We start from the raw sequence: 24,752 nt of genomic DNA on the forward strand, positions 1-24,752 counted from the left end.
CACACACACACACACACACACACACACACAGAAAGTGGTAGAGCAGCACTGTCTCGGAGACTATGTGTGAAATATTGAGTATTGATCTGTAGCCAACAGAGATGTCCTGCAGTTCTTGCCAAGGCTCATGCAGTCAATCTCTGCATGTAGCCAATCTGAATGAGTCTATACCTGTCACCACTCATACAAATGTCTTATTACGTAACATCTCCATGCCTGGTGTGTGCGTGAAAACCCACACTATCTGCGAGGATTGGGAGAAAAGCACAATCGACCTGTGAAGGAAGTTAGATTTCCCTCAGGGAAAAGGTGAAGGGCAGACTCAGGAGGAGAGCGTCTCTTCCTTTTCTCAGCGTGATGCCACAAGCTCATTTACTGAGTGCCTGCCTTCCATCTCCCCCAAGAAGCTCATTAGAGGCATTTTCAGCCTCTGCTCATGTGTCTCTTTTTCTTTTTGCCGTTCCTCTTCTCTTTCACCCGCAATAACTTCTTCAAACCTGCCTTCTTTTCAGTCGATGCCCTTTCATCCAATCTCTTGGAAACGCCTTTCCTCTCTGTCTCTAGCTCTTCTCCCTACCCCACTCTTACATCCCTCGGTCTTTCATAGCAGTCATTTTGCCTTTTTCAACCCTCAAATGTTTCTCTCTCCATCTCTCTTCCTGTCATCCTTTATCACCCTCCAGCCATTCACACTTTTGTTTTGTTCTATATTCCTCAGCCTTATAATTTCTCCCTCTCATTTAATTATTTCTTGTCCCTTCTACTCAATCCTTTCTGAGATTCTCCGGTTGTGCTTGGGCTCATCTTTGCTCCACCCATCCATAGCTCCCCGTCTTACCTCGTATCTGGTCGGGTGTTTTCTAGATCTTTTGAGGATGAACTCTTCTCCCGGGCGTGGATAAGTCCTGAGGCGTTCATCCTGTTGGAACAGTGAGATACAGACAGTGTTAACGCCACATTTCAGGGTTGAGTGATCTTCTATAATGAAAGCATTTGAGGTTTTTGAGGAGGCGACGCTAGCGAAACAAAACAACAATGAAAGGAAGGTATCTGGTGCTCGCAGATGTCTTCAAAGAGAAGTGAAAGTGAATCTCCATCAACCAATTTATAGATTTCCTCCACGTCCACGACGTTGCTGTGTAGCTTTTGTGTCATTTTGGCGCTGCAGTGACAAAATGAGTTCTAACTTAAGTGTGGACATACACAACTAGCTGCCGCTCTAAATGCTCTAAAGCTATGGAAGCGTTGAACCTTCTCAACATAATAGCCTGATGATTCAAAAGTTTTATAATAACCAATAACATGTACATTCTACATGTGCCCTTCCTTCATAGGGTGTCTGGGCTCAGCGGAGACAGGTTGAGGAGCTCAGACATCCGGAAAGAGCTTGAATTAGAGCTACTTCACATGGAAACTGGCCAGCTGAGGTGCTTTGGGCTAGCACGGTGGCGAAGTGGGTTACGCTCTCGCCTACCACACCAGCTACGTGGGTTCGAAACCCGGGTGTGGTGGAGTTCGCAAATTTCGAATTCCTGTGCTAGGTGGGTTAGCTCATTTCTTCCCACAAAAAAAAATTCCCCTTGGAGATTAATAAAGTATATATCTATCTATCTATCTATCTGATCAGGATCCTCCTGGACGCCTCCCTTTTGGAGGTAAGAGAACCCAGAGTAGACCCAAAACACTGGAGTGATTATAAGTCTCATCTGGCATGGGAATGCCTCGGGTTTCCCCAGGAAGAGCTGGACAATGTTGCTGGTAAGAGGGATGTCTGGGATACCCTGTAAAGCCTGCTGCCCCCGCAACCCGGCCCAGCATACGTAGAAGAGAAAGGGTAGATGGATGGACATCTGAGCTTTTTCAAAAAAATAATTACCAAAGCTCAAAAGTAAAGAAGTCAAATCACATCAGAAAAAAACATTACTGAAGTTCATGATACAACACCTCAACCAACCAACAGAGAATCAATTACAGCAGAGACCATTCAAGGCTACATTCATTTGTGCTCTCACTGACTTTATTTTGTTTTTCAGAGAAACTCATCTTGTGCTCACTGAAAGTACATAATAGAGTATTTTTTTATGACTTTGTAGAACACAGAACACCTACAACAAACACTATATTTTTGCAATAGAGGCCAATCAATCTACTCACTGCTTCATTGAACCACACAACCAGATGGGAAGAACTGCTTCAGCTTCATGTGAATGTGAAGAACACTTTTATGTGGAGATTTACTAAAGCCCAATTTAACCAGCTCAAATCTTTGTTTTGTATTCTGTGATCTTGTCCCCATCGATAACCTATCAATAACATGCTTCGATGGTCTCTGCTGCCTCAAGTTAAGTGAAATTAAATGTCTTTGCTCTTATCAAGCTATTAATCATCCCAACTACCGTGAACATATGAAAGCAATATTCACTTAAGAAACTACAACTTACTTGGTTATCTCCTGAACATATGCTGCTTTCAAGCTCACACAATTGGCTTTAATTTAGCGCATCACCTTTCTCAAACGGTGGATATCCAACATGAGAAACGTGGACCAAAAGACTGAGAGGAATAAATTGATGATTCAGAAAGATCACGCCGTCTTCTCCAAATCCTTCTTGACATTCTCGACGCTGCATTGCGGTCGAGTGTGAGCTTAATTATCGATTGCTTGCTGAACCTGCTGTTAAACTGTCAGAGCTGCAGGGAACTTCAGGAGCTCATAGAGGCAGCGGGGTGTAACCCATCTTGTCTCCATCCCAAACCTGCTCAGGCATTGGAGTAGAGGCAAGCCTGACTAATAGCTTATCTGAGGCGCCGGTGCGAGCCATTTGAGCCCAGGAATCAGACAGAGGAAATGCCTGCGGACAAGGCCGGCGCTAAGATTGATTCTGTGCTAAATGGCCCATGCTTTTTTCACACGCAATAGTTTACACTAATTTTATTTCGATTGGACGATCCTTTAGAGGGAGAACATGTAAAAATGAAAGGAGCTAAAGTTACATTGCAGGCATGCAGTGTGAATATAATGTATTTCCTGGGTCTCAACCACAAGGCCATCTTAGCTCAGTAGACACACATATATATATATATATATATATACACACACACACACACACACACATACAGAGGGAAAAGAATGTAGCATGATTTAGCTGGGCAGGAGCCTGCAAAAGAGGAATTTCTAGATGGAAAGTACTCAGGCTAATCAGTTTGGCAAAATGTTCTTTAAATAGATATATAGAAAACAAGTTATATGTTGTCAGTAATTAACTTGTAATTATAGGCTCCCACCAGAGTTTCTGTAAACTGTGCGAATAGTTGAATCAAAGCACTTGAGCACATGATAATACTGACAAGAGAGACAGTCTAATATTTAGTGGCTCCTGCGACTTGGTTTTGAAAATCATAATAATCGACTCTTCACAATATCAAAAATAATGTCAGCCCTTTTGTTGTTCCCTCTCACAGAGATCAATGTATGTTAAACAACAATATATTTTGTTTGTTCGTCACCAGCTAAGTAATCAAAGGGCGCCTGACCCTGACCTTGGCCTGCGAGTTGAGAATGCCCAGCTCCAGCTCGTTGTTATGGCGATGGCTGTTGGCTTTGCAGAGGCGTATCAGACAGGACTTGATGCGGAGGACCAGGTAGTAGAAGGACTTTGGGCTGGGAACCATGTTGAAGGGGGCGGGCAGGGTGCGGCCCTCGTCAAAGTAGGAGATCCACAACTTGGCTCGGGCAAACTTCCACTCTACGTCGGCATCCTCCTGCGGAGACGGAGACGGAGTGTTCGTTGAAAGAAAACTAGTGACTTCTTTACTTACTTCTCTGTGTATCTTTTTATATCTCCACCAGGAGATTATGTATTCTGTTGTTTGCTTGAGTGTGTGCGTCTGTGCCTGTCTGTCTACAGATATATAATCTCCTGGTAGCACTTACATACTTTAATCTCAAAATCTGAGTCAAAACCTTTAACGACTCACATTAGCCCAGTGCAGACAGCTGTATAGATTAAAATGAGAATGTGTCTGTTGCGTGGGACTTGCGAGTGGACCTCAGGTGCGAGCTACAATTTTGGGTTGTGTTTACTCTAGCAAACATTACAGCAGTGGTCATTGCAGACACAACTGGCAGAGATCTGCTCAGTGAACCTTTCTTCCATTGTATTGATTATTTTTAAGGACTATGGTATCTTCAACTCACTCTCTAATTCTCCTGCAGGCTCAGATGTGCTCAGACAATGATCCTTATTGAATTGTTGACAGTATTATAACCTTCAATATTGACTGACCATCTTATTTATCTATACCTCTATCTCCTGGTACGAGCTGTTGATCATAGCAATGAGCATGTTGAGCAGAACGACCACCATTGTGACATTATAGACTCCGTACAGCACGTAGCCGATGTTCTCGATGAACTTATGGTCGTACTTCAGCACCACTGAGATCACTTCAGACAGCCCAAAGATCGACCAGAAAAGAGTCTTAAAACTCTCCTCCACCCTGTGAGGAAAGAAAGAGAAGGTGAGGCAGTCAGAGAAAAGTACATGACAGCAAACACACACATAAAGTGCACCGTGTTAGCAGCTAATGGCTGTCTCACTCAAACACAAGCACATACAAACACACAATGCGTTTTAATGTCGTGGGGGTTTATGAGGTGGCACTGATGAAATAACTGATGGGTCATGTCCAATTTGAACACATTATCCCATTATCCTACTCACACACACGCACTCACAATCACACACACACAGAGATAAAAACATGTCTGACTTCAGCAAAAGCAGGAAATGGGAAAAGGGAATTCTGCATTTGAGAGATCATTTGGTTTATAGAAATCATTCATCCTGTAGCCTTGTCTTATGTTGACCTTTACTGAAAAGAGATACTAAAATATCATTATCAGTTAATGGGGAAACAATAAAGGTTAACAATATATATGTGGATGTGGTATTTCTATTTAAGGCTGTGTCTGAAAAGATAAATAAAACAATGTTTAATTTAATTTAACATTATTCTTGGTGATTAAATGTGTTGTCCTCAGTTTAATTTGAGATGACATGACAATTTGACAAGAAAACTTATAACTCTGTAAATGTTGTTACATTTCCTGAGGTCCACAGCCATATCTCTGCTCAACCTGAGGGCTCATTCTCTGACACTGACCCAAGGTAAAAAAGCATAAAGCTGCAAGACCTATTACCATTGACATTCAGGTACATACGTCTGTCGTTAAATATTCCATGAGTGGTAAGAATGGGACTGAGATGACAGAGGGGGGTGGGGAGCTTCAGAAAGACACACACTTTCATTGGTAAGCAGAGAGCTAAGTAAAAGACACACACACACACACACACACACACACACACACACACACACACACACACACACACACACACACACACACACACACACACACACACACCTGAGACTCATGGGTACTTCAGCTTTGACCTTATAGGCAGATAGCAAAAACTAGCTATGAAGTGTGGTTGAATATACTTCCAGCAAGGCTAATAAATGACGGCTGGGACACGGTCTTTGACCCCGTGGGAGCTACGGGGTAGGACACACGAGCAATGTAACCAGAGTTGTGTTGTTGAAGACATACAGCAGAGTGCTCTAGAAATAAAAGGGATGGTGTCCGCTCAGCTGCTCTTTGAGCGTGCTCAGATTGACACAACGTTTTGGGTACACTAGACGGGATAGCGGCTGGTGCACAATTAAAATTGCAGAGCGACAGGAATGAGCTAGCCAGTGGGACACGCTCACATGCACTAATAGGAACTCGCGGCCAGCTGGTTACGTAAACAAAACATAGAGAATCTTGGATAACAACAGAGGGATTTCATTCTCTGCTCAGGTGGACAATACACATTCACACACCTTCATAGCAGCTCTTCTTTGTGTTGCTGTAATGGACGGCATCAGACAGACCAGTGCTTCGAGACCATCAGTGACCGAAGGATGATATCAGCAATACCATCTTCTCACTTACTATTCACATCACATACGTCCACCACATATCGTGCAATCAAGAGGACCGAGGAAGGAGAATTTGGTCACCTTGCCTTGAAAATCTGTTTTTTGAGCCTTCTCTCTTTAATTAATGCCTCATCACTTATATGGAGCCTCTATTACAAGATAAAATATGTTTTCATGTGGCTTTGAAAAAGCGACAATTATCTGGTCTCTATAACGTTATATCCAAATTATCTTTTTAATCAAATTGTTCTGTCTCCCAGCTCTCCTTTCTACTCGTGTGAAAAGCTCACTCGATTTACATTTTTATATTCACCCCCCCAAAAAATGTGAGTGTAGATAATGATGAAGGGCTTTGTTCCAGGGAACGTTAATGTGCCATTCAACCAGACACTGGCCCAAACGCACACACATGCAATTAATAGTACACACACACACACACACACACTCACTATAGTTGCTATTTATAGACACTGTTCATATTTTCGCCCGAGCAGACTGGTGGTTTAATTTAAAGTTCTCAAACTTTGTGTGGCATCTTATGTGTTACTGGAAGTGAACCCCTTCCAGCAGCATACAAGTCACCCGTCTATATAATACTGTATGCATGACTTCATACATTACACTGCCTCATTTAGGAAAAAAAATAAAAACAGAGATATGTTTTTTCAAAATAATCATGTATACGTGAGGGGGGAGGGTCTTCTTTGCTGCTGGATAAAGCTGACGCACATGCAGCCGTTGAGTCATTTTGGTTTGCTCGTTTTCTTCTTATTCGATTTACTGAAATCTGCGTGAGATGACTCTCCGGGAGCAAGGGATATTATGAACAATCTCAAATGTATTTTTGGAGATCTACATCATTGATACATTAAAATGTGTTTTGACACTGTTCATGTGTGTATTATGCAACCTGTGACTGAGATATATGAGACTAATGGGAGTTTTTTTTTTTTTCAATGTAAAATAACGAGATTATTTGATTTCAAACTTGGTGTGTTTGTGTTATAAGATCATTCTACAACAGGCAGAGAATCAGCAGGGACAGTGAGCATCTGGAGACAGAGATGGACAGTGTGCTATTATCTGTTATTAAGAGTGACAGGTCCCAAACAGCATGACGGCTTAATATGCGGGCACACACACACGCACACACGCACACACACACACCCAGGACACTGACAGTAAAGAACTTATACAGCCTTGTGTGCGTCTGTGTGTGCGGGGGATGGTGAGTCACCTCGGCTCTGCAGGAGCCGTCCAAACCCAATCACACACACACACACACAGGCCCAAATCAACCTCTTCTCTCCAGAGACCGGCTCTCTTGCTTTACGCCTCAAAGTTTGTCTAAGTTCTTCTCTCCCTCGCTATCATCTCTGCCCCTCATTTGTTTTCTCAATCTCTCTCACCCATTTTCTCATTGCCATTGTTTTTATATATCTTCACCCCCCTTCCCCTCCTCCCTTTCCATATTTCATCCCAACAGCTTTTAGTAATTTCTGTCACTCAACCTATTTGTATGGTTTATACTTTTGTTTTTGATGTCAGTCAGACAGGCAACTATAGAGAAAACATCTTTAAATATTAAATTGAGGATCTGCCGCACCGACATGGCTGTCACCATGGCGACAGCAGGGGCTTGCCCACTTTGAGTTGGAATGAATGAATGCTGCCCCCAAGAGATGCTGGCAAGTCTGCCTGCGTGTTTTGTTGATAGAAAGACAAAAAGATACTGATGTGTGTGTCTGTTTATGAGTGTATGCATATTTTTGTGACAAATAGTGTCATACAAAATTAGAGAAAGAGAGAAAGGATGCTGTTTTAGTGTGTGTCTTTAGGCAACTTGTGAGATAATTATTATTAAGCAGAGAGGAGAACACGACAAGAAGAGCAATTAGAGAGTCTTTTGATACGGAATCAAACACAACATCAACTTTTTTTTAATGTTCCCTTGCGGTCTGTTTTTCTGTCTCTGTTAATCTGTGTTATCTTCGTCTTTTAAAAAAAAAAGCAGCACAAACCATTGTGTTTGGCTGATTTGGAGTTCGGCGACTATAACGTGTGACATCAGCCAGTTAAACCCCTCAGAACAGTGAATGTCGAGTTATAGCTGATCTACAGTAACTTGTCCAAATGCTACAGTAAGGCGATACTCAGGGAGTCTTTATTAGAGGAACCAAGTGTGCGCACATCCAGGCAAAGATACCAAGGTGCAAGGCAAAGAATAAAACTGCAAGGCACAAAGGAGCTTCAGGCCTGAGGATCAAAACACTGCTTAAAAAGGAGGAAATTAGAAAATAAAATATCAATTCTGAGGTTAACAGTGTGCAGCCCTCCTTTATACCCTGGTGTCTTTATTAGCCTTGACAAAACCAAGAAGAAAAGGATTTTTGGGGAAGTTTACAGTTTCTCGGCTGGTGAGAAGGCTGATCTTTTGTCTTGGACATCAGTTATTTAGCATATATCATCATGTATGTGAACATTTAAGACCCATTTTATGGGAAGGAAACATTAAAGATTTAGCCAGGGACAGGTTTTTCAAACAAACTCTCATGAAGTTAAAATGGGTTAACAGACAGTTAGAAAGCTGTTTGAGGGACCTGCTGTTGCAAAAGCTACTATGAGTAATCAGTGTTTTTATAGTTCATTACATCTTCATGTGATGATCTAATGATCATTATTGAAGAGTTGCCATGACTATATGTGATCTCCCTGCTCTCAACTAAAGGAATTAATTTCAATTCAATGATGGTCTCAGTGCTATTTTGAGGGATTACGTCTCACTAAGATGGAAATGTAATGTTTGAAGTCATTTGTCATAGTAATGGAAAAATGTGTCGAAAAAAACAAACAAGATTTTGTCACAAACTCTAAAGCTACTGGTTCGAGCAATGACATTTAAGAGCGATGACATTTAAGAGCCCATATTGGTCATTGATGTATTGTTTTTCTGTCTCGCCTTAATTGTAAATGTGTCTCCTCTCCTCAATTTGACGTTCAGATGTGCTCGACTGGGAAAGGCTGAACACGGCACCTCTGCCTCGCCTTCAGAGCTAATGCATTCTCAACCATCTGCCTTCCCTTCCCTCTCTCTCTGTTCCCCTCTCCATTTACGTTGCATTACATTCGTTTTGTTCTTGGCTGTAAAATATGCCTCCTCTCTTGCCAGTACTAAAAATATAAAAATAAAAATGAAGGCTTGTGTTGTCAGAAAAACATAACCAATATAAAAAAGCACAGTTATGTGAAAAGTACTAATATTTAACTGCTGGGGAAAAAAAGTTGACAAAATATACACATACTATACAAGTTATTCTATTATTTCTTCCCACCTATTCAAAGGGTCACTGGTAACATGTCGTGCCATCTAATCGTGAGCCTGTGTGGCTGAGCTTTTGTCTGTTGACCTTCTCTCGTCCTCTCCCTCATTTTTCTCTTTTGTCTATCCTGGCTGGTCTCCCACATTTTACCTGAACAAACAGCCAAGCCCAAAACACCATCCTCTGCATATACATATCTACCTGTGGTTCTCTTTTCATCCCTTAAAGACTTAATCGGTATGGAACTTTGTTCCAGTACTGTTAGCTTTCCCTTAGATTGTACTGCATTTATTCAATATTATTTCCACGGTTTCACTACAGCATCAGTATAATTATTATTTAGAATGTTTTCATGGTCCTTTACACCCCGTTATGTCTGTTATATTACTCTGAACTGCCTTCACCTATTTCATTTCACTCATCTCTCCTTTGCCCCTTTACTTCCCCTGTCCCCTCTCTGTACTTCTGTCTGTGCAGTGATGTCATGCATGGTTGACTAGAACATAGAAACAGGTCCACTGCTCCACCGCTGCTGTCCAAATCAGAATCCTGATAAGTGTGTGTGTGATTTGATCTGTACATATATTTGTGTTTGCCTACCTCAGCATCTGTTATAGCATATGCAAAAACAAACAGTGAGAGAGAAGTGTGATGTGTGAATGCACGTCTCTTGGGCGTCACTGCTAAAGTATATTTGCACATTAATGGGCAACAAAAGGCATGTGTGTTTTTTTAAGTTTGTGCCCACAGGGTTTGGGTATGTGTGTGGCCATTACTGCTCAGTCTTCATTAATCCCTATCCAACTGTGCATGTATCTGTGTATGTGTGTGAGTTTCACTTGTGTGAGTATGTGTGTGTGTGAGAGAGAGAGCGATATCCTCCACCGTACTCCACCCTCCTTCTCCTTACATCCCTCCCTCTGTGCCACAGCCTGAGTGGCCCCTCCTGGGGTATCATTACTACCTACACCTGGCTCCCTCCTCCTCTTCCTGTATCAGACCAGCCCTCCATAAACAGGCCCTGTCTGACAGCTGAAGTCACACTACACCAACACACACAGAGCTGAGCACAAGCACGCACATCCACACCGGCACATGTTCTCAGAGAAAAGAGATTGAAGAGACGTTGTTTCTTTTGTGAATTCTCAATTTGCACACAAGACTATTATACTATTTAACAGTCATACCAAACATATTGCATATGTCGTACTTTATAATTGAATCGAGTAGGACAGAAAAAAAACCTACTCAGATACAACAGACACAAAAATGTATCTCGGTGCAGGGACTGCAAATTCTTTAAAACACGAAGCAGACAAAGTATTGTTGAAGGGATGCTTAGAGCCAGCAACAAACACTCTTTGCACATTTCAGTTCAGGCTGGTTGAGATTTAGAGCCAGACTGACCCCTAGTGGCAAGACTGACATCAACAACAACAACAACAACATAATTTAAGGGGTTTCTGTCACCTATCTCAATACAGCTCCTGTTGGCAGAGTAGGAAACTGAAACAGCGGGGACATTTTGCCAAAAAAGCCTAATCTGACAAGAAATGTAGGCAGAAGTTTTAAGATGATAAGCTGACAATGTACATTCATGATGGAAATGACTGTGTAATGGTGATAAGGGACTTCCATCTACAGGGCGCGTGGGTCTTTTCTGCCTTCATTATGTCTGACTCCCAGGTAGTGACCAACATCTTTCTAACTGTCTATTTGAACTCCATTAGTCTCCGTTTCTACCTGTCTATCTATCTTTTTTGTCGGGGAACTCCGTCTCACGCCGCCGCTCTGTCTGTTGGCCCATCACGTTGCCTGGATCTTTGGCTCCATGTGGGCAGCAAAGCAGAACTCACTGCCTCTAAGACCTCAGCGCTTCGGCTGAGCAGAGGAGCTACACTGTACATGCACAGCAGAGAGGTGATAGAAGGGCTTCTGCCAATCGGCTCGTAGCTCCGTCACTGCGAGCAAAACACTCAAAGTCACGACTGTTTGCTGTCCTGCTCCTCATTGGTGGAAAGAGCTCCCCTTTGACATCAGGACAGCAGAAAGTCTCTACACCTTCCGTCGCTAACTAAAAACACATCTTTTTCGACTATACCTTGAATAGGGAAGGTAGCGCCGTGGTAGCACTTTAGTAGCACTTAAACGGCTCTTACTGATAGCACTTTGTTGTTTAACTTTATTGAAGAAATTTTACTTTTTTGATTCCTGTTGTTCTGAGTTTTACTCATGGTTTAATGCACTTATTGTAAGTCGCTTTGGATAAAAGCGTCAGCTAAATGACATGTAATGTAAAAGGGTGGGTGGTATTATTGCACCTCCAGCATGTGAGCTGGAGGTGTGAAATGTACTACACTGTCTGGTTGCAATGTCTAAGCTTGCTGACCTGATGATGCAAATGTGTGTCAATGTTCAATGTGTATACAAAGCTTAGTTACACACATGCTAAAGAGAAATGCATCTGTATCAAGTGCACATACGGGTGTATAACCAGATAAGAGGAACAGACAGATGGATAGGCAAGCAGTCTTGCACGGTGAATTCTGCCAGTCACTTTGACTTTATCTTATTTAATCCTTAAGTCTGGTTTGATTGTGGAAGGGGAACTGAGATCCAAGACAAATAACTGGACCAACAAATCAGGAAAGGCAGGTTTTTGTCCTCATGCAAACAAACTATGGTGCATCAAACACTGTGTGGTCTACTGGAAGTACTCCAAACCAGCAACAACAAACAGGCAAACAGCACAAGGTTTATGATCAATGAGGAGACAGATGTTGACACCTGGAAGCAGTCTGTCATGGTTGGAAAGCCTGTTAATGAAACATTAACTGAGGGCAAGGATTCAAGTCACACCGTGTGTTCTTCCCTGATATGAAAAGGGTAAATTATGCAGAAGAGCATAAACACCATGCTCTACTGAAGGTACAGATTGGTTTTGAACCTGTCTATTCCTCTAACCTGGTAGGATGACTCATTACCCAACTTGCACAGAGACAGAGCTACGTGTGACTTTGTGAGTCCGAGCTTTCTTGCAAAGTGGAAGTGTGAACCTTAACATACCAGATGATAAACTGCAATTACATAGAGTCTTCCACTCTGATTGGTCAAATTGGACCAACCCGGCTGGATTTAACCCTTTAGAATCAGACCGCCACTGTGGGTTGGTATTGCAGAGCTATTGTGGTGTCTCAGAACTGGCCTGTCACCCCTGAAGGGGAGTTTGTGAAACAACTTTCTCAGAGACTCTTCCCACAGACCAGATGGCGCTGTCACTTCAGTCAGTAAAGGTGACAATGTTGACGTTCCACAGCCTCAGAGGAAGATCTCAACACAAGATAACAAAGTTAACAACAGGATGTGAAGACACCTAATGATTAACTGAGGTCTTTCTTTACAACACACACAACACCTCTTTCTCATTTCCCCTCTCTCGTTTCAACAAATGTCAAGAAGAACCTTACCAGGTCAAATAATAAAACATAAAACAGGGAGATGTACAATTATTTTCAGCAGGACCGAATTACCGAATTCAAATTATTCAATAACCCCAATAAAGTTACCCAACAGATGATTCCAAAGGAGTGGATCTGTTTACTGAGTCTGTGAGATGACAAATAGACAATCTGTGTAAACTTCTGTGTAAGACCATGCTCACTGTGCGACCACATTGCCATCTTGCGACCATCGGGAGTAGGGTTTCTATATTCTAAGGACCATGATCTTGATGGCGGAGATACTGCCTCTCTCCGCCTGTCGTTGACACCCATCCTAAGTAGCTAGAACTCTTCCACTTTCTTTGTCCCCGCTCTTCTTTTCGTGTTAGTTGTGCGTACTGTTTCTTTTCCGGAGCTTCATTCATGCTCCCGTTTTTCTTTATTCAATCTTTCCAGATACTGTCTGAGTTTATTTTTCCCTTTGTAACTTCTTACTCGCCTTAAGTATCATATTTTAATCCCTTTTAAGCCAGCCTTATTTGTTTCCGTTTGTACGTCCGTGAACCTTGTGTGATATTAACTTTGAGGAGTGTTTATCTCAACGAGTAGTCTTAGTTAAACCAATATTTAGAGCATTATCTAACCCCCAGCTCATCGAATCGTCTGCCACAGATCAAGAACCTGAAGTTAGGCAAGATCCTGTGCCTGCTTCCCATAACCACTTTGCAACAGCAGTGTATCAACCTCAAAGATACTTGCCAGTCCCACTGTGTGCCAGCTGAGGACCACTGTTTCCTGACTCCTAGTCGAGTCCAACTGGAGTAGAACCAACCCGCTGAGACCGCAAAGTCTTCTGCAACTACGGGGCACAAAGTAGGAAACTTGCATCTTCTTATATGATCAAGAGTTGGTGTCGGATAGCGCTCTGAATTATTCATAGTTACATTTATAGTTTAGTTTGGTATCTTATTGGAAATCACATCCTTCCTTCACTATCCCAAATCATTCCCATTTGCAATTTGAAACTAGAGTTTATTCATTCATTGGTATCCCTCTTCATTTGTTAATCCATTTATTCTTTCATTTGATTGGATTATAAATGAATCACACATTTATTGCCAAGTCGTTTTCATAGTCTTTCAAAGCTCGAACTAACGATTAATGAACTCAGAACTTACTTCTGAGATATTGAGACTCATTAATTGATTATCAACCCATTGAATTACATTTATACGATAGTCATAACCGCTGCAAAGAAGAGAACAGTAAATTACAATGTAATTACAGACCAACTCGTAATGCAATGTTTTGCTCTATTGGATTGAGCAGAAATGGTGTATGTATCTGTTTAAATCTGCAGATGTCTTCCTCTGAGAAAATGAATTATGATATGTGACAGCGAGAGACCTCAGAGAGTGTTTTCATTTTGAGATTAATGATGATGAACAGACTTTCTGGATATCTTTCTACAAATATGAGACAATATCCGTCACTCTGTTTGCAGCTGATGTGAAAGAACGAGCATGCTGACCGGCAGATATGCTAAAATGAAGGAAGGTGGCAGAAGCATTAATATTCAGATTGATGCGTTGCGGGACTTATTGGACCCGTTAGTTGCTTTACAAGCAGGTTGATATATAACTTGTCAGTACAAAATTCACATTAAAGTTGATAGAATAAACTTTCAATTTATTGTTGCTGATGTTAATGTGAAAGAACAGATTCAAGTCATTGTAAGGCTGATTTTATGCAATTCAGCCTTTAAGTGCAAATTGACTCCTCGGTTTGTGTGCAGTAGGCCATTTGAAATGGATGCTCCCTTGTAATGAAGTTAAATGCAGCACTTTAGCAGGTTAAGTGTCCTTAGAATACTTACGGTTATCATTCCTATTTTGGTTGGAGGATTTTCAATGATCAAAACTCAGACTGCTGAAGGCAGAACAAGAACTTTGGACTCTGTCCCCCGCCTTAATAGAGTAGCTCTAGGAAGAGATTGCTTCATAACCAGCAAGGAGAAGAAGATAATCTACATTACATTATATTTCATTGAGCTAAACGCTTTTATCCAAAGCCACTTACAATAAGTGCATTCAACCACGGGAGTACAAACTCAGAACAACAAGAATCAAGAAGGTACAATTTCTTCAAGAAAGCCAAACTTCAAAGTGCGATAAGTTAGTGTCACTAAAGTGCTACTGTTTTGTACAGATAATGTACATATGGAAAGTGGATATTGTATAAAGATAGACTTGGACAAAATGCTAAACTATTGTTGAATGTTTCACGTAAATGCTGAATGAAGTTTGCATGTGAATAATATGCTGGATGATGCTCAGCTTCAGAGGACTTCTTTAAATGACGTGAGCCCGAGCCTGAGGCATGTTTACACAGAGCTCAATGCTCGCCGTGGCAATTGCCAATGTTCCTTAGACAAAAGTCACTAGTGAGCACACAGACCTTTGTCATTTGGTGCAATGGGCTCCATCATATTACCGTCAACCACTTTGGTGGTGTGTTAAATCCTGCTTCACAGATCAGAGTCTATGAAATGCACTGCCTGTACCCTGGCTTGTTATTGGACAATGGGAAAGTTATTGTTCCTCAAAGAAACTTCACCAAATACTTTGGACTGGAATCAAAAACCTTTGAGATACTGTCCAAAAGCTCCTCTTGCTCTCTTTTTATCCTCATATCCATATTGACTGAAAAAACTCAACTAATGCTTGCCATCTCAATTTTACTTACATTTTTCCAGTCAAAAATGGACGTGTTTACGTGAGAGTTACAGCAGAGTAGATTTCTCTTCTATTAATTCGGATTTATATTACAATCATAGTAGGGCTGCCATATAGCATTAGCTGGCGTGTGTATGATATGTAAATGCTTAAGTTGAAACATAACCACCATCTTATCACAGTCGCTATCTCAGCCATGCATTACTTACGTGGTGAAGGCAGGATTGTACTTGGCTCCCAAATAGTACGAGTACAGGTTGAACATGCCAATCATGAAGGCCACAAAAACCATGATGAAGATGACCATGAACTTGAAGATATCTTTGACCGTGCGCCCCAGTGAGATCTGCAATGGGCCGAAGCTCTCGTTTGCTGGCAGGATGTAGGCGATGCGTGAGAAGCTCAGCACCACAGCGATGGCGTACAGGCCTTCTGAAATTATCTGGGGGTCTGAGGGGCGCCACTTGTTCCTGGCTGGAGGAGAAGAAAGAAAAAGACTGGCGGCTGAGTAAGCTATTAATGTATCATCTGATTGAGCTACTGCAGTCAAACCAGAGATCATTCTGTAATTGTCTGACTTCGAGAGAAACTCGTTTCCCAAAAACAATAAAATAGTTCCCCATTTCAGATTTTACCAATTTTAATATTATCACTCTAAATAAATCCTGATGAGGTATTTAAGTATAGCTCCAAAACTAATATTGATTAGACATTTCTAATAATCATCCACATCTGCTTTTGTGGATTTAGAATGTCAAACAATTTCTGACATCCAATTGAAACAATTGGTGTGAGTATGGTTTACTATCACAGCATTGATTTTCTACTGTGCATTAAATCCTGCATTCCTCTGGCTTTAACAATATTGCAGCTGCACTCAATTGGTTTGGAAGAGAAGGGATAGTGTGTCCAAGGAGAAGCAAGAGAGAGAGAGAGAGCAACAGGGAGGTGCAATAATAGAGGCACAGTCAGACATGTAGCTGGATGGAAAAATGATGAAGTGAAGACCAACAACAGAAAAAAAGTAAACGAAAGGAAGACTATTTTGCTGTGAAACAAGGAGTGAATACAACCAACACAATGTGTGACAATATTTACTGATATGTCATGACAGAGTCAGACCACCAGATGACAGCACTGATGAGTGTTCACTGTGCTGCTAGTCTGCAGAGTTCCTGTCAGCCTGTGTATATTATATCTCTGCACTTACTTATATACATCAATTTCACTAATTAAATGTGGTGTGCTGCAGTCAAGCCAAGGATCAGACAGGAGGAAATGAGCACACATACTGTATGTTGAGCCTTGTATGCAATAATAACATAATAAATACACCCTCATCTTCTCCTGTTCCAGCTCAGGTTTTTAGTTATTCATGACATTTTTACACAAATATTCATCTGATTTGCCTATCACAGACAGCCCCTCATGAAAGATTTGACATGTTATCTTATTGTGTCAATAACTGGCCTTTGCTTGCAAAAATGTTTTTGGGTATAAGAAGTGAAGCAGTTTGACATTTTGTGGAGCCGAATCAAAATATATACAGTATATATTTTTTAGATAAAAACATAAATAGAGATGTTTAGCTCTCATGAATAGTGGTTGTCACAATGGCAGAGAAAACAAAGAAAAGAGCGTCACACACAGGAACACAGACTTTTAAACACACCAGAGAAATCAGTACTCCTCGACATCTTCAGAGCCTTTCATGATATTTTTGCAGTAACTGCTTACCGAAAGTGAAGTAGGCGACTTCGTCGGGCAGCAAGGCGTTGCTAATGTCTTCGTCTGGTACGTGCATGTCCACATACTGCTGGGCTTTGGACGCCTTGAGGAACGCCATGAAGCGTGCCGTGAAGGAAGCCACAAAGATAGACAGCATGCCAAAGTCCAGAACGTTCCACAGGTGCATGATGTACTCTCTGGGCCCGTCAGTCCAGATCTCCTTACATTCTGACCAAATCATACCTGAAGAAGGAGGACATACAAATGAATCATACTGCAAAAATGTCAGCTCTCAAAAAACAGAATAAAAGGCAAATTCTATTTTTTTTAAATGATCTGCCAATAGAATGGGACCATTTTATTAGCCAATATTTAAAAAAAAGAATGCTAAATATCCAGTCTCAAAGAACCCACAGGTTAAACAGTACAGCTACACACAAAACAAATATATACTTGTCTCGATAGAAGAAAAGATTAAAACAATTCTCAATATGTTTGAAAATGTGCTTTTTTTTTGTCACTATACCCTGCTTAGCTGTACTGTTTGTAAGATACAATTCCAAAACATAAAGCCTTACTTCAAGATGATGGTTCTAGCATTTGTTAAATCTTAAAGAAATGTTTCTACATATTGAGCAATTAAAAAAACGTCACTTTTTTTGTACATATCTTTAGGTTTTGAGACAGTGTGACATTGTGTGAACCCGCAGGCACGAAGCCTGCAGACGGCCTCCTATGGATGATGATGTGATGGCATTGTACAGTTCAAATGGCTCATAGTGGGATCCACAGGAATTAAAAGTGTACTGTCTTTGTTCTCTACTATAGTTTACTAGGAATACATGATTGCTGTTCTGTGGGGAAAGGTAACAATACAATAAAATGTGGTCATAATTCAATCTCAATATGTGAAGAAATCAAAAGGATAAGATGTTTATAATAAGAAATTCTGACTACGACAATGCAGTTTTATAATTCTGGTAATTCGGTAATAATTTGCCATCGTGGAAAGATACAAATAAACAAGGAGGCTCTCACAGGCACTCGTACAAATGTAACATTAAAAAAAAAAAATTCACATAAACAGATACTCAACCATTCAGACAGCCTAGCTCAGCTGCATAAATGCACGCGTGTATGCACGTACACACGCACACACGCACACACACACACACACACACACACACACACACACACACACACACACACACACACACACACACACACACACAACAACAACAAGGAGAAAATTGCTTACTGAAAAAGCGCCATGATCAGTATCATCTCTGTAACAATTACCGGGCCTTCAAAGCATGCTGCTGGAATTAGAATTACGCTGCATCACACACACACAAACATATGCACACTATGACACACAAGCACCTGCTGCCAAAAATTACCGCGGATGGGCAAAGAATGGTGCCACTACACGTAAACAAACAAAAACAGGAGCATATGTGCACCGACATATACAGACCACTCACATAATGTTATTAAATGTGTGTGTTTGTAGATGAAAGGAAGCACATCAGCAGATGGGAAGCAGCTGAGGTCTGACAGATATGGCCATGGGCTATTTATCTGTTGTGTATGTCTTTGTCTCACAGCCGTCTATCTTTTTCTTCATGCCTGTCTTCATGCCCCCATGTTTCCATCATTTTTCTTTGTTTTGGTCTCTATCTCTCCCGCTACTATTTCCTCAGCACCACCTCTCAGGTCAACCTCCACATTTCCCTTGAGCTTGTCGTTGTCAACATGGCCACTGCTTCAACAAATCTGTCCTGGGCAGCATCCAACCAGGAAAGCTCTATTTGATTTTTGTAATATAAAAGAGAATAAATGATTGCCAATTGAGAAATCACATCCATATTAATGAATGCTAAATATTCTAAGGAAATCCATCCAGAAACTTTTTGCCTTGACCCTTTTATAGGCTGTATCAAGGTTATTTCTTATCACGATGGAGAATCTGCCTCGACAGTGACTTTTTGCAATTTAACTTTTTGCGATTTTATCTTTTTGCAATTTAATTGGCTGCAACTCTGCAGATTTTCAAACACTGCCTAGTGTGTGCTAATTAGTGTGTGAGAAGAAGACTCACCCAACACCCACTTCATGATCAGCATCTCTGTCCAGGAGAACTGTGTGGTCTTGACCCTGAACACCTGTCGCGGGTGGTCTGTGATGGTCTCATTGGGCAGGTTCTTGACACCCTCAAAGCGGTCAGAGGCGTTGACAACAAGCAGACCCAAGAAGATGGTGAAGGAGACGGCGTGAGCCACGAACTTCATGAAGGGGCTTCGCAGGATCTGACCAAGCTGGAAGTGAGAAGATTGAGGATGTAATGAGAAATATATTCCATTGTGCATCTGTAGTTTCCAAATACTACTAAGGACCAAATGATGAATGAAGGTTAGAGATTTAGTAGTGCACATTTGGGTGCAGCGCAACCAGCTGTATACACCGACATACGAACCAAGTTGATTTGCTGAACGTATTGCTGAAAAGATTCCGATGTAAAAGATTAAAAGACATGGAGCAACTTCCAATGTGTTTCTGAACTATGTTCAATATTCATTCTGCTTTTGGTCTCAACCAACGCCTAACACAAAACTCCACCATGGCAACCAGGTAATTGCTCACTTTGTCGGTCTGTCTTTTGGACACACAAAGGTTTTTTATCACATTGTGTGAATAACAAATGTGTTGAATGCATTGCCTTTTTCATAAATCGTTTGTAAAGCTGATTTTAACAAACAAAAACATTTTAAATCCAGCATTGTGAACATAACATCCATGTTTTCTTGGCTAGTGGTCTTCTTCTCTCTTGCCATTGCTAGCTCATGGCTGTTCGTCCTGGGCATTAACACCACCTGTAGATCAGTGAAATAATGTGGAACCGTTGGCAGGAATGTGTGGGGAGCCACTTATCAAAATAAAACTAAAACTGCATAGCACTACAAGGGGAACTACACATGGTATATTTAAGGTGATGTCAAAGCCCAACAAAGTGTAAAATTGCAGCCAAACAAAACATGTGTTTTCGTTTACTGAGATAATCAGTGTTCATGCAGAGTTCCTCAAATGTTGGACCCCAGAGATTACGATCTGAACAGCATTAAACAAGCGTATTAGCAGGCAAACGGCAGCTGTTATGATTCATGAGTGTGGAATATAATACCAGAGTAACTAGATGCCAAACAATCAGCAGAGACTGTGAAAATGCACCATATGGGAAGAATGTAATGAAAGGTGCTGCTGCACAAGGTGCATTCAACATGACACCACCCAAATACACACACACACACACACACACACACACACACACACCATTTGAGATGGCAACATTTGCCACTCTCTTAACCTGCTGTGTTCAATATTATCTACCCACAGGCTATCGCTATTCTCTGCATGCACAGTGACATATCAAATTTGATAGCTGTCCTCGTGGCACACACACTATTAAACCATGTGAGGTGGTGAATCTTAACCCGGCCAAAGCTCCTGTACACCTCCACCTGCCACTGGGACGACTCAGCCTCTGTGCTGAGAAGGCTGATCCATTTCACCCCTCAGCTTCAATGAGATGGTCATCCTAAATCAGGCCTACTGCTCTGTGAGGACTGCAAACCCCATGGGTTTCTTTTTTTTGTGATGATGACAAGAGCTGATCTTCCCCAAAGAAATGGTGGCCCCTAGCAGCAGGCGCACACAGACTAAAAGAAAGGAATTTGGTGAGAAATGGAAATCTCACAAGGCCAGAATGGTGCTGCTGTATCTTTTATTATTTCACCTGGGAAAAGCAAGCCTGGCATGTACAGGCAGGCATCCACTCTGAATATGAGCAAGGACCTTCTGTCATACTGTACATATATTGGGGACACCAACAGTTCTGGGGACAGAGAGGAACTGGCCACTGGGGAGTTCCCCAGAAAACTACTATACCTTCAAGGAATCTTTTTCTGTTTGAGGCATAAGGCGCCGCTCGCTCCCATCTCCAGCTGAGAGATCAGCAAGCGGCAAGTTTCATTACAAATAAAGCTCTCTTGGCTTTATTTGTAATATATGAATAGACAACTTTGTTACATGCCACAATCATATGAACACAAGCAGAAAAAGCCTTCAGAAAAATATACCTGTTGCAAATTGTTCTATGGCTCAGTGGGTGTTTTGTGCAACTGTATGAGCTACCGTGCTGCATCAACAATCACCATACACTTTTGTATCTCATGGTTCCTCTTGTTGCCCTCGATGGACTGGCGGCCTGTCCAGGGTGTCCCCTGCCTTCGCCCTATGTCAGCTGGGATAGGCTCCAGCGCCCCTGCGACCCTAATGAGGATAAGCGGTATTGAAAATGGATGGATGGATGGTTCCTCTTGTGCTGGGAAAGAACCTACTCTGTAATAGGAAAAAAAAAAAGTCCCTTGAAACAGCGTGTGAAGAACCTCGATGTTTCCTCGTTCTTGCAGTGTGGACATAATAAAAATGGGGGTTCAGTTAGAAAAGAAAAGAAATGATTCACTATTTTGGTATTGTCAGAGCAATATATGACATTCCTAAATGACAGCATATCATTGTCAAATTGATTGCGATGGTTGGTGTAATTATCATAACTGACTGGTGTGTCTCGAAATTAGAACATTCCCTATAATTTCTGCATTACACGTTTAATCTAGTAGAGTTGCTTCACACACTGTCTGCAATATCTCATTATGTAACTGTATTGAAGTATTATATGAATCACACATGGGTGCTTTTGACCTTAACCTCACATATTTAATAGACAACAGTGACCCAACACTGAAATAATGGAAGTACAATCGCAGGGCTGGTATGAGAACTACAATATTTAGTAAAGTACAGGTTGTGTCAAATCTTTAAGGTCAGTGAGTTCAATCTCTGAGACATTACTGTTTTTGAGAAGCTATCGCGGGCTCAGTCTTAAAGCTAGTGAAGATACTGATGTATAAAACTAGACAACCCAATAAATTCATTGGTACCAACCTTGTCAAAGGGGGCTAAATAACGCTCCAAAGTTAGGACACATTTTGGTGAGGGAATACTTGCATGCAGTTTTTCAAAGCAATCCCTTGACTTCTAATCTCAAAATATGTGAATAAAAATGGATATATGGGTACCCCTTTACAGACATTTCCACTGATAATCCCATGCAAATTGTGGCAAAAACTATACAGGTTTTTGCAAGAAGAATAAATATGTAATTTTGACCCATTCTAAAAATATACAAACTGTGGTACCTAAACAGTCTTTGCCCTATGTCAGCTGGGATCGGCTCCAGCCCCTTAAAACCCTGAATAGGATAAGTGATAATGGGTAATGAATGGCTGGATGGATGGGTACGACTGAAAAGCTGAGTGGATCCAATCAGCCCAACTGTACTAATATGTGATGATACATGTCCCCATTCACTTGCACTACAGTACTTGGGTAAATACAGTAAAAAGTAACGTACCAGCATTTACTTATCAATAATACAATGATAGTAGTTGACTCTTCAAGGGAAGCAGTATAAATGTATAAACTGACAAATGTATAAACTGAAATATGCATAACGCTCGTTCGAGGAGGAGGGAAGCCTGACAGCCATCGCTTGTTTTCACCCTTATTCTATTTTTCATCTTTTTTATGTCACTCAGTAGGGGCGGAAGTGTTCTCGTGGGCATCTTTCAATACCTGTCCCATCACGCTCGGCATGCTTTCCCCATTTCCAATCAACAAGAAACGCTCAATATCGAAATACGGATCTGTTTTCCATCACCTCCAAAGCATATCTCATATGTTTCTCTTAAGATTTATAAAGCAATTACGTCCGTGTCTTCTGTGTCTAACTTCGATGATGATTAATGATTAAGATTTATTAACAACAGAAATATGAATATCTTCTTCATCTCTCCCCACTGATATGAAATGTAATATGGTTTAGGCTAATGGTGTTGTGAAGCTGTAAAAATAGAGAACATGTTGAGCTGTAAGACATCATCATTTGCTGAGATGAGCAGAGCAACATGACATGATTAGTGAGGGCACACTACACATAATATACCAAAACACATCAAAGCCTTCTCTTTGTAATCAGTGACTGTCTTGTCATTATTACAATCATTTAATATATCTGTGTATCTCTGTTTAGCTGTCATATTGTTAACTCAGTTATTAATTTAATTTTAAAAAAAGAAAAATGTATTACCCCACCGTCTGTAATTCTCGGATATCAATTTTCAACATTTAGCTGGACTTTTAAATAAGGTATTTAATACTACTAGTAATACTAATAATAATAACAATAATATAAAGTTACAAGTTGAATGCACCATATATTTATTTGTTATTGATCCACGCATTCATCTTCTTCCTGCCCTCTCTGCTGCATCACAAAATAGCAGACTGACACACTCGGTTGGTTGGTTGATTCATAATCAAATGTACTCACACAATAACATAAATGGGTGCTTTCGTGACACAGTGATCGGGAGCAAGAGAGTACAATGTCAGACACACACACACACACACACACACACACACGATGAGATAAAGGATTATCCAGGTTAATGAGCAGATTTCCACTCATAGCATGTGTGCATGTGTGTGTGCATGCGTGTGTGTGTAGGTGTGTGTGTGTGTAGGTGTGTGTGTGTTACTTCACAGATTATAATGTACTTGGAGTATTAACAAAATGAAATAAAGGGCCTCAGGGCCATAAAATCAAATGCTGTTTATACGGTGCTTTTTAAATCAGAGCTCCGTATATTTCTAGTTATATTAGTCATTTTGTCTGTATGTCCAACAGTTCGGTCCAGAGTGAAATATCTCAACAACTATTGACTGGATTGACAGAAGGGGAATACAGTGTACAGTAGCAGTGTCTAGAGAATTGTCTGTGGAATCTTGGATCTTTTCATTGTAAAACATTAGAAATAGAACTTTTGTAACTGAGGTGAATCCAAGCTTACTAAATAGTGAATTGTGTTTAATGAGTCTGTAAACTGTCTAGGTTTGCTTGAGGGCTATAGACTTTCAGTATTATTGTCACAGCCATGCACTGTAACACAGAGTGTTAGGAAAAATAGGTGCTTGTGAAAAAATTATAAAATGGCACACATACTTTTGGTGTGTCTGCGCTGCTCAAGACCAGATGTGTTCGTACCTTGCTACATGGCATTATCCAGTAGGCAACAGCCAGGAAGGGCAGACCTACGGCAACCCCCAGCACTGTCCAGCACTTCACCCCCACAGACTGCTGCCTCAGACCGGGCAGGTTCTCATACCAGATAGTCAGCAGCTGCTGCTGACAGTTGGGATGGGCAACGAACTGACGAAAGAGACAGAGACAAGACATTTAAATCAACGGGGAGTAAAGAGAGAGAAACATGAGAGCAATTAGTGAACAACCATTTTCAAAGAAGCAATACTAATTTGCTTTTCTCATCTCATAAAACATACAGATTTTTTAACTGATCACTTCAGGGATCAGGGGCAGCACATTGAGCAAGCACCATGCCAGTCCAACGCTACACCGATATGGC

General features: G+C 41.1%; 1 protein-coding gene across 1 annotated transcript in view; it reads right to left on the bottom strand.

The window, feature by feature from the left end:
* Window positions 1-24,752, bottom strand: part of LOC117737519 (short transient receptor potential channel 7-like) — a 40,420-nt gene that overhangs the window by 493 nt on the left and 15,175 nt on the right. The window contains exons 4-10 of the mRNA XM_034543554.1: window positions 24,374-24,538; window positions 19,310-19,526; window positions 17,218-17,451; window positions 15,690-15,954; window positions 4,305-4,500; window positions 3,541-3,762; window positions 839-919 (exon numbers count right to left, since the gene is read on the bottom strand). Coding sequence (XP_034399445.1) covers window positions 839-919; window positions 3,541-3,762; window positions 4,305-4,500; window positions 15,690-15,954; window positions 17,218-17,451; window positions 19,310-19,526; window positions 24,374-24,538 — 1,380 coding nt within the window. The remainder of the gene's footprint in view (window positions 1-838; window positions 920-3,540; window positions 3,763-4,304; window positions 4,501-15,689; window positions 15,955-17,217; window positions 17,452-19,309; window positions 19,527-24,373; window positions 24,539-24,752) is intronic.

This window comes from Cyclopterus lumpus, chromosome 10, assembly GCF_009769545.1.
Source record: "Cyclopterus lumpus isolate fCycLum1 chromosome 10, fCycLum1.pri, whole genome shotgun sequence".
Lineage (NCBI taxonomy): Eukaryota > Metazoa > Chordata > Actinopteri > Perciformes > Cyclopteridae > Cyclopterus > Cyclopterus lumpus.